Source organism: Lactuca sativa, chromosome 4 (assembly GCF_002870075.4).
Source record: "Lactuca sativa cultivar Salinas chromosome 4, Lsat_Salinas_v11, whole genome shotgun sequence".
Classification (NCBI taxonomy): Eukaryota; Viridiplantae; Streptophyta; class Magnoliopsida; order Asterales; family Asteraceae; genus Lactuca; species Lactuca sativa.
The window spans coordinates 297751268-297761997 of NC_056626.2; the positions used below are offsets into that span (position 1 = coordinate 297751268).

The 10730-nt window shown below is 32.9% G+C and overlaps 1 protein-coding gene across 4 annotated transcripts; it reads left to right on the forward strand.

Annotated features, from left to right (window-relative positions):
• Nucleotides 1–1880: 1880 nt before the first annotated feature.
• LOC111882880 (peptide-N(4)-(N-acetyl-beta-glucosaminyl)asparagine amidase) lies at nt 1881–8587 on the forward strand. Of its 4 annotated transcripts, none has more exons than XM_023879248.3 (16): nt 1881–2194; nt 2302–2454; nt 2617–2715; nt 2807–2893; nt 3234–3316; nt 3571–3684; nt 3765–3819; nt 3899–3985; nt 4094–4149; nt 4236–4295; nt 4954–5779; nt 5884–5944; nt 6728–6830; nt 6986–7120; nt 7268–7354; nt 8060–8587. In XM_023879248.3, the coding sequence occupies exons 1-16, from the start codon at nt 2063–2065 to the stop codon at nt 8382–8384; spliced, it is 2463 nt and encodes an 820-aa protein (XP_023735016.1). In that variant the 5' UTR covers nt 1881–2062; the 3' UTR covers nt 8385–8587. The 4 variants fall into 4 exon arrangements, with proteins under 4 accessions (XP_023735016.1, XP_023735020.1, XP_023735019.1 ...); XM_023879252.3 differs by having other exon boundaries at nt 1882–2194; nt 8139–8302; XM_023879251.3 differs by having other exon boundaries at nt 1882–2194; nt 8125–8250.
• Nucleotides 8588–10730: the final 2143 nt, after the last annotated feature.

The following is a 10730-nucleotide window of genomic DNA, read 5'->3' on the forward strand; positions in this document are numbered from 1 at the left end:
AGGATAAAGACAAAGATGAAGCAACTTACATATTGAAAAAGCTGACTGATAACACTCTAGAATCGTTCTTGCATCATCGCGGGTGGCCCTTGACCTTGTGCATATGCCGGGAAGTAGGGTGATGATGGGACTTGTACATCCTCCTTGCTCATTCAGTATTATTAATCTATCATTAGTATTTACCAAACATACCGAAAAATAAAAAAAATCATAATAATCCTATTCCTACCTAATGGACCATACTCCCTGCCTCGAATTCTTGTTAACTGATGAATAATCACCAGAATAAATAACTTCAGTCGCTTAGCAGGTGTTGCCCTGAAGGGGTGATATCGACATATTACCCTTCAGATAGGTGTTGACAGCATGTTGTGGTGCAATCAATGTTCGTGGAAGGAGAAGGGTAGCAATGGCGTTGTAGAAGAAAAAGGAAGCGGTGGGAATGACTGATATTTGATAAGAGGGATGGCGGTTTATGAGAGGCTGGCTCCCACTGAGAAATCATTGAACCCAAAATCAAGAAAAAGCAAGGAAAAGAAGCGAAAGCAGAGAGTAAAAATCCCTAACCAGACCCACCTTGTAAACGGAGAGACTAATCTCGGCAACATCCTTGCTTTCAGATCAATGACAACTCCCTGTCGATCGATCTCTGCTTGGTGCGCTTTCCGGTCACGAACATGATCATGGAAGGGTTTAAAGGAGCGATATAATTGGTGGATGGTCCATCATCCTGTAAAAAGAAGAGCACAACAGACTGAAGGAATTGTATATGAGATAAGAAGAAAACGAAAGGTGAAGTAACAAAAATTGGAGATAGTTTTCGTTCGTGATGATTTACCTGATGAGAGGTTTGGTTTTTGTGATTAGAGGCAGTGATGGCAGTTGTGGCGGAAGTGCCGGCGATGGAGGCAGCTAAGAAACGGAAGTTGGAGATGACGATGGATGTAAGAAATCACACACATCTTCTTCTCGATCATGGCGGAGATGAAGGCGGTGGTTCGGATGGTGGTGGCGATGCGCATCAGCGGAGGAAGGAAGATAGAGAAACACAAGGTTTGGATAAGAAGCAGCGGAAGGAAGAACCTGGAAGGATCGATTAAGCGGATGTGGGGATAAAATGCCCTGTAAACCTCATAAAATGTAAATGTAGTCATGTAATGCATCTGCTTAGTCAAGATCCCCTTAATAAATATTCAAGTGCATTACAAAGTTGTACATGTATGAATAATATTCTTTCGTGGGTCATGTTTTGAAGAGAAGCAAGAATGAATCTCATAAAATCATTAATATTAGCAGGAGATGACGTGAGATTTGCTGTAAATAAGTAAAGGGAAAATGAATCATGAGGGTAACCAACTGTTGCATTTGTTCTCATTTGGTCATTTTTCTTTTTTTTTTTGTACTTAATATACCATCGAACTTGTTGTTTGTGTTCACTATAACCTTTTGACCGACTATGGTGAATACAAACAATAAGTTCGATGGTATATTGAGTACAAAAAAATGAAAGTGAGCAAATGAAAACAAACACAACAGTTAATTGCTCTTAAGAGTCATTTTCCCTTCCTTTTATAAGAACAAAGTGTAATGCTCCATTCCCGAGTTAAATTAAATAATAATAAAAAATAAGGAATCGGAAAGATTTAGAATAATGCTTATGAATGTATTTATTTGAAAGAAAAGAAAAAGAGATTCATGATAATTTTTCATACAAATTCTCTTCCGAAGTCTAAAGAAACCAAATAAAAAGAAAAGAATCAATTCATTTCTTTTTTTTAACTTGTTTTATATATTCAGTTTTTTTCTTCTTTTCTCCCATTATATATTCTTTTCTTTGATTCGTTTACTTTTTTCTCATTATATATTCTTATCTTATGTCTAAGTAGTTTACCTTTGATTTGTTTTCTTTTCTCTCATTATATATTCTTATCTTATGTCAAGTAGTTTACCATTTCATTATTTTCATACCGAGACAGGTTTTGGGGCAAGAAGTAGTTGACAACGTTTCCATCGCCTGAGTTTCGTAGTTGAACATTCTTTCCAATTGTACGGAGCATATATCATGGTGGCAAGAAAGTTCCTCATCCACCACCAAGATTCCAACTTCGACGTCGACTACGACACCGAAGATGGTTTTGAAGTCTTCAAATTCCAGTTGTTTTCCCTCACGGCAGTTCCTCCAGATGAGCAAAAGGTCGATCATCTTCTCTTTAGTTACTAATTGGAATTACGATCTCCCGATAAGTTGAATGTCTATGGAATTATACGTTTACTGATGATTAATCCGATTTGTACTTGAAGATACTCGGAGGTGACGACGATCGAGTTATTTCCGATGACTCTGATCTCATTGCAGTATCCGATAAGCTTAGATTGGTTTCAATTAAAGACGAAAACCCTCAATTGGGTTCTGAGATAGTGAAATCTGATGAAGAGCTAGCTCGAGTGTTGCAGGTATGGAAAGAACTCCATTGATCAAGCTCAATTTTGTTAGCACATTTTAGGTAGATATTATTAAAATTAGGTATTTCTTACCTGTTTGTGTAAGAAATGCATACCCTAGAGTTGACAAAAAGTGAATTTATTGTTTCAATTAAGTGCTTCTTATGATTACAGGCAGAAGAAGAAGCGCTTATGTTTCAGCAGTTTGGTGTTAGTCAAGACAGCAGGCAGTTTGAACAGAGAATCAGGCCTTATGTAGATCAAGTTCTTCTGGTAATATCCACTCTCTCTGCTCTTTCTTCTACATAATAAATTCTATGAAGTCAAAAGTTAAAACCATGTGTCTGATGTTATGTCCATGTAGTATGAAGACACACGTCGCCAAGAGGCTGCAAGGAAGACAGTTCCTGTGGAGAAGCTTGAGGAGAAAGCATTAGTTGCTTTAGCTAAGGTTCAAGTTTCCATGTTTTTATTCTAAAGTGTGAAATGCCCTTCATATTTGTGTGTGGAAAAGAACTAGAAACGTTTTTCCCCTTAAACAAATTTACAATGTGCTTAGGTTTGGTTTCTTTTTTACTTAATGCAGAAAGAACAATTTAGACCTAACATAGAGACTCAAGACATTGAGGCCATTCCATTTATCCTGTCCATAATCTAATTGTTTTTTCTGAATATTTTGCACTTAACTTGATATCTTTCATTACATATATTACCTTTTTGAGCATAAGAATTATCGAAGCCTGATAAGTCATTTTTCTTACATGTATGGTCTTTTTTTTTTTTTTTTTTAGGAGGGGAACTTCAAGCCATCAAAAAGTGAGCTTGATCATGCATTCCTGCTTCAACTTCTTTTCTGGTTCAAACAGACATTTAAGTTAGTTTTTTTTTTTTTTTTTTACTTTCTGCTCTCCATTTTGAATTCTATAAAGTGTGCAATATGTGGATTCTTTGACCCATTATGTTGTAGCATTGTACTTTCATTTCTTCTTATTAAAGCATTTTACTGTTAAACAGACTCTTTTTTTTGCAAAGTTCATTGCTATTTCTGGTATTTAGCCTTAGGTTTTATCATTGTAATCTAAAGTTATGTTACTTATCTTTGTAATTTCTTTTTTGTAAAAAATTTAGGTGGGTAAATTCACCTCCTTGTGAAAATTGTGGCAATGAAACTATCAATCAAGGAATGGGTGCACCAAATTCTTCAGAAACTGCATATGGAGCTTCTCGAGTTGAACTTTATCGGTATAAAAAAAGATTATTTCTTGTTTAATTTAATCCCTTTCTTTTCTTTATTTTCTCATATGTATCTTTCCTTGAACCAGTTGTAGATCATGTTCAAGAATCACCCGTTTTCCACGGTATAATGATCCTATAAAGGTACACTATTTTTTTTTTTTTTTTAATTTTTTAAAATCACTTTCTGATTCTTTAACTCATGTTATCTTTCATGGTGTAGCTTCTTGAAACAAAGAAGGGTCGTTGTGGGGAGTGGGCCAATTGTTTCTCACTGTATTGCCGATCCTTTGGCTATGAAACTCGTTTGGTAAGAGTTTAGGGACTGTTTAGTAATTGTTAGAAATTTCAAGGGGCTTTTTGCTCTTAGTCAAAACTTGAGGGGTTGATTTTAATTAGAGAATGGTTTCCTTCTCAGATATTGGATTTCACAGATCATGTGTGGACAGAATGCTATTCAATGGTTTTGGGAAGGTAAATTAAAACACCAAAAACATCAATTTCATATCCTTTTTTTTTAAACACTAAGTTGCATGTTTTTTTTTTTTAAAATATTACAGATGGATGCATCTTGATCCATGTGAAGGAATATATGATACTCCATTACTATATGAAAAAGGGTACTTTCTCAGTTTCTCTCCATTACCTTTTCATATTATGTTATTGAATTTCAGTATCTAGTTGTTTTGTCAAGGGCAAATTGTGGAAAATAGCAATCAATGCTATGTGGCATTTTCATTTATTTTTAAAGATTCAATTTGTTGTTTTAATTAATTCCTTTTATTTACTTATGCAAACACAAAACCCATAAACATTCTCTCCATTATATTATAGTATATATTAAAAGCAAAGTTCTTAGTAATAGTATAGTTTTATACTTTTGGACTTTTGCCACAAAAGTTTCCTATTTTACACTTTGGCCACAAAGTATAGTTTTAGGGTTTTAGATTTTAGCCACAAAAGTTTGTTGATTTACATTTTGGTCACAAAACTTTCTTACAAAAATGATCCTTACCTAATACAAAGTTTACAGATTACACCTAATATCATCCTAGTTGACATTAACAAACAAGAGATTAAAAAGAAAACACACATCATTGTTTGTTATGCACAAGGCCAGATGATGTGGCCGATGACATGGCAACAACCATTGCCACGTCATCATGTTTATAGGTTACAATTGTTGGTAAAAAAAAAACAAAGTATGTTGCCTATTGTGGTAAAAATGGTAAATTACATTTCTATCTATATTTACAATGACTTTTCTTTTCATTATAGGTGGAACAAGAAATTGAATTATACAATTGCAATTTCAAGAGATGGAGTCTATGATGTCACTAAACGTTACACAAGAAAGTGGCATGAAGTTCTATCGCGTAGAAACCTAATCACAGAGTCTGCTCTACCCTATGTTTTAAAGAATATAACAAGAGAATGTAGAAAGAACATGAAAATTTCCATTTCTACCCTTGATGAACGTGACCAAAATGAAGCAAAAGAGCTAGAAAAAAACCTACATTCTCAAGAAAATGACACCATCTCATTACCAGGGAGACTAAGTGGGGACAAAGAATGGAGAATATTAAGATCAGAACTCGGTTCCACTTCTTTAAGTTCATCTTCTTGTCCAATTAGAAAAATTACAGATGATCATGTTTCAAAGATCTATGATGCATTCTCTCCTTTTATATCTCGATTGGTTGAATTATCTTCCAAACATAAGGCGATTGAAGGGGTTCATTTTGTGAGAGGGGTTTTGATTGATCTCAAAAAGAGCCCTTTTAAAAGAAGGAGAGTTGTGATTGATTCAAATGAGTTCTTTATTCGGGAACTTTTGCCTTCTTTTGAAATGATGCTTGATGCTCTTTCTTTGAAAAGTAATGTGGAAGAAAATGGAAGAAAAGTTGAAATTTGTTTAAGGGATGATCCTGTGAGAACATCGATTGCATTGCCTGTTGTTTTTCATGCAATTGATGATGTGGTTTTTAATATTAAAAAATGTGATGAGTTTATAAAATCTTCGGTTTCTTGGCCTTTAGTGAAGGTAAATAGAATATGTTGTGGATCTGTTCTTGCTAGTGGAGAGGAGCTACCTTTTGGAATTGTAAGTAACTTATATTTTACTTTTTATTTTTAAATTAATTGTTTCATCAACTTTAGATATTTTGTTCAATGGATTTTTATTGATATAATTTTGAAAAATTGTAGGCGACATCTGCATTTGATGGAACCCGTGTGTCTAAATGGGAAGAACCAAATGGAGCAAAAGGTATTCACATTTATAAAATTGCTTATTAATAATTTAATGTTAAATTTTTTTTGAAGTTTAGTTAAATTATTTTTCATTATTTTGTGGTAGAAGCATTTTTTATTATAAGTTTATTATGAGATTTCATGGTATTGCTTTTGATTTAATTTTTTCATCCTTGGTAAACAAACTTTTTGAAAGTGATAAACAAGCATAACCGACTTAGTGAGGAAAATTACCAGAATACCCTTATATCTCTCTTTATTACAGAACTACAAAAGTAGAAAGTCAAACATTGTAAAAGAGTCAACAGAAGTCAAAGTCAAACAGCTACTCTTTTCAATTTCTTTCTTGCCTATGTAAAAACCTCAATGGAGGTTTAACAATACATTATAATTTGAAAAATCTACACAGTTGTATTCAAAATTGCTTTGTATTTGGATGACATTGTTATAAGTAGATATTTCAAAGCACAATGGTTAAATAATAAATAGGAAGAAATGAAAGTAGAATGCTATAATAAACAAATCAATGAGAGTACGCATGTTGCCATTTATTACATTTAACCTTAAATCGAAAAAGCAAACATGATATATTATAGGTATGAATATTATAATATCTTGTACAAATTCATGTATGCTTATCTTGTTAAGTATTTCTTGAAGAAAAATGAAATAGAAAAGGCTCATTTTTTCTGAACTGTTTACTCTAACCTTGCATAATGAAAAAGAAATGCATGAAAAGTTGCTCATTTCACAATTTAAAATGTGTAAACTAATTAAAAGGATTAATTAAATATTGTAGGGTGTTGGTTAATATACAAAGCCAAAGATGCTGAAGTGTATGAACTGTGTTCATATGAATTAATGTCAGCCAATGATGCTCCAGAAAGAGATCCAAGGGACTGGTATATTTGTTTTACAACCATTTTTTTCACACTTTCGCCACACAACTATGACCATTTGGCAAAAATGGCCCCTCCACTGTGACACTTGCATAATAGCACATATTATCAATCACATGTGTAGCTAGTTGATTTTTTTTTTAAAAAAATTCTTTCAGGGTAATTGAAGGTAGTGATGATGGAGGTGCCAGCTGGCGTATTTTGGATGAACAAACTGCTCAAATGTTTGACAACCGTTTCCAGCGAAAAGCATATAAGGTCAAGCTGCAAGGATTCTTTGCAAATGTATTTAGGTAAAAAAATATATATATTCTTTTTGATCCTCCTATCTTACCGAGTAAAGTAAGTTTTCAGTGCTAATTGCAAGAAATAGCAACATTACTTACATAGTTACATGTATCTATGTATTATTAGTATTGTACTAATTGAAGAAGTTGCAGGTTACGGTTTCTAGCAGTTCGTGATGGACGAACGAATTCACGGTTCCAAATAGGAAGCATCGACTTATTCGCAAGTGGAAATGTGAAGTAAGAGTTTTTATAATGATTAATGAACCAATAACAGTTGGAATTCAACTAAAAATGTTGTAATGAATCCTTTCAACATTCCCTTATCGTTACTTTCCTCTATTTTCTTCTTATACAATATATAGTATTGTGGGGAATGAGGATGGAAAAACTTTAAGTTGAGCACCATAAAGAGTGTGTAGAGGTTCTTGTCTTGGATAACTTTTGTTGATGGAGAGTTGTAAGATCAAAATAATTAATACATTTAATATTATCAATATATGGATTTAGGGTGTGTTTGGCAGAACTGGCTGGAAGTTGGAAGCTTGTAGCTGGTAGCTTTAGCCTTTAAGTTGTAGTTTTTATTTGGGAAAATGTAAATTTAGCCCTACAAACTTTTCTCTTTTTTTTTTTTTTTAAAAATCACTTAATTTTTTTTTGTACTCTAGGGGAATTAAGTAGATGTTTACTTGCTAAGTTAGTCATTTTACCCATTATAATAAGTTTGTATTGTCATGTGTTAACTAATTGGTGGTGTGGATGCTACAGTAACACTGACTCGGTGCCACTGTAGCACCATTGGTCCCCAAGTTTGCCACATTAAGGTGCTCGTCCCCACTATATAAAAAGTGCAAACCCTAAATGAGATAAACCTTACGACTTTGTTACCTAAAAAGATATTTGTTTCCACATTGTTGTCAATTGTTTTATTTTTTCTACTATTAGATGTCTCGTTCAGAACCCTTATTGTGATTTTCGAGAGGCGGACCCCACTGATTATGAGCCACTAGCCATGAAACCTCAGGTTGAACCGGAGCAAATGAAGGGGGGCATGCAAGTGCAGCCGTCGGAGCAAACGAAGGCAGACATGCAAGCGCAGCCGTCGGAGCAAACGAAGGCAGACATGGCGGACGTGCAAGCGCAGCCGTCAGAGGCGGACGTGCAAGCGCAGCCGTCGGAGTTGAAGGCACGAATGGATGTGATGAAGAAGATTGTGATGGTGGTGTTGGTGTTGGTGATTGGAATGGCAGTTGGTGTTGGGTGGACGTAGATGTATGGGTAAAAGATGGCGATTTTAGGGTTTTTAGGTTGGAATCGTAGTTGTGTTTGTGTTTTTTATTAATTTCGCCGGTAGTAGCTATTTCTTTTCGGTGGTTTTTTTTATTATGGATAAAAAACAATCTTTTTTCGGGGGCTTTAATGTATTACACATGGCAATCTCATTTATTGACGTGGCACCGACTTTGCTTACAAGGGAATGGTTTTTGGTGATAGGACAAAAAACGACTGACTTACCAGTTTCTTTCCTTAATTCCCTTAGAGTACCAAAAAAAAAAGAAATTAAGCGACCTTTTAAAACAAACGATGAAAAGTTTGTAGGGCTAAGGCTGTGTTTGGCGCCTACAGTTAGCTAAAAAGCTAGTTTATTTTTCGAGATTTTTTAACTTGTGTTTGGCAAGCCAAAAAGTACCTTATAAGTTAGCTTTTTAAAAAACTACTTAGACTAACTTTTTAGAAGTTTTTTTTTTAAATTTTCAAATATACCGCTTAATTACTTATAAAAACACATTTTTTTAAATGTCATTTTATATTTTTTAGCTAGTTTCACTAAACGTTATTTTTTATCAGTTAGCTTTTCAGTTATCAACTAACTTTTTATTTAACAGCTAGTTTTTCAGCTAGTACGCTAAACATAGCCTAAATTAAAATTTTTCCTTTTTATTTGTACATATGTGTTTGGCAAAATTAGCTGTTAGTTTTTAAGAGTGTAAAATTTCATGAAAATCAAAATGTAAAAGCTCACAAAAGCCACTTGAAGGATTATGATATTTTCGTTTAAAATAAAATTTAAAAGCTCAGTTGCTAAACGTAACTTTTTGTTTTTTAAGAAATTTTCATGGCTCCCACAAAGCTATGTGCCGAATACGCCATAATATATATATATATATATATATATATATATATATATATATATATATATATATATAATAATAATAATAATAATAATAATAATAATAATAATAATAATTTTTCTGTGGGCAAATTAAATATCTTTCATTCTTTACATGACCAAAACGAACTTGAAAACCCAGAAACTGACAAAACTGAAAAACCAAAATCACAACGGAAACCTTGTGTGTTTGACAAAATTAGCTGTTAGTTTTTAAGAGCGTAAAATTTCATGAAAATCAAAATGTAAAAGCTCACAAAAGCCACTTGAAGGATTATGATATTTTCGTTTAAAATAAAATTTAAAAGCTCAGTTGCTAAACGTAACTTTTTGTTTTTTAAGAAATTTTCATAGCTCCCACAAAGCTATGTGCCGAATACGCCATAATATATATATATATATATATATATATATATATATATATATATATATATATATATATATATATATATATATATATAATAATAATAATAATAATAATAATAATTTTTCTGTGGGCAAATTAAATATCTTTCATTCTTTACATGACCAAAACGAACTTGAAAACCCAGAAACTGACAAAACTGAAAAACCAAAATCACAAGGGAAACTTTGGTTTGATTTTGAGTTTTGAGTAAATTACACGAATGGTCCCTATGGTTTAGGGTAATTTGCACGTTTGGTCCCTAACTTATTTTTTTAACTCGGAAGGTCCCTATTGTTTTTTTTGTTACGCGCTTGGTCCCTGTGTTACCTAAAAAGACTATCTTTCCATTGATCTTTTAATTTATTTAAATAAACACACCCCCAACCCCACCCATTCACCTTACCTTACCTATCCCACCATTTTTTCTCTATTTAAATAATAGATTTTTAGGTAAGACAAGGATCAAGCGCGTAACAAAAACAAACAGTAGGGACCAAGCGCGTAACAAAAACAAAAAAGTAGGGACCTTCCGAATTAAAAAATAAGTTAGGGACCAAACGTGCAAATTACCCTAAACCATAGGGACCATTCATGTAATTTACTCTTGAGTTTTTTAAAAACCAAAAATTTCGTTTTGGGATTGGTTTCAGAAATTCTAGAAACCAAAAAGAATTGAACCGAACCGGAATTATGAAATTGCATAAAATTATACATATATTATTGTAACATACAGGTTCAATTATCATGTATTGTAATTATAAAAGTGAATAATATTACAAAATATTATGTAAATTTGAATGTTGAGTTCTAACTGATGGTTTTTACTAGAAATAAAGTAAAACTATGCTTAGAATCATTCAGAAAGTATTGGAAGTCTTACGAGATTCCAATCAAATGTCATATAGTGAAATTTAGTGAAAATATAAAATTTGAAATAAGTAAAATTTTATTATTCAAAGTTGTAAAGAATCTCGTTAGAAAAGTTTTGGCGAAAACCTCGTCGAAATCCGAGTTATAACAAAGAAGTTATGACCAATCGA

Coding starts and splice junctions, on each gene's coding strand:
- LOC111882880 (XM_023879248.3), top strand. CDS start 2,063: ATGGTGGCAAGAAAGTTCCTCATCCACCACCAAGATTCCAACTTCGAC. Junction 3,685..3,764: donor TCTCGAGTTGAACTTTATCG/GTATAAAAAAAG, acceptor TCCTTGAACCAG/TTGTAGATCATGTTCAAGAA. Junction 7,121..7,267: donor TTCTTTGCAAATGTATTTAG/GTAAAAAAATAT, acceptor AAGAAGTTGCAG/GTTACGGTTTCTAGCAGTTC.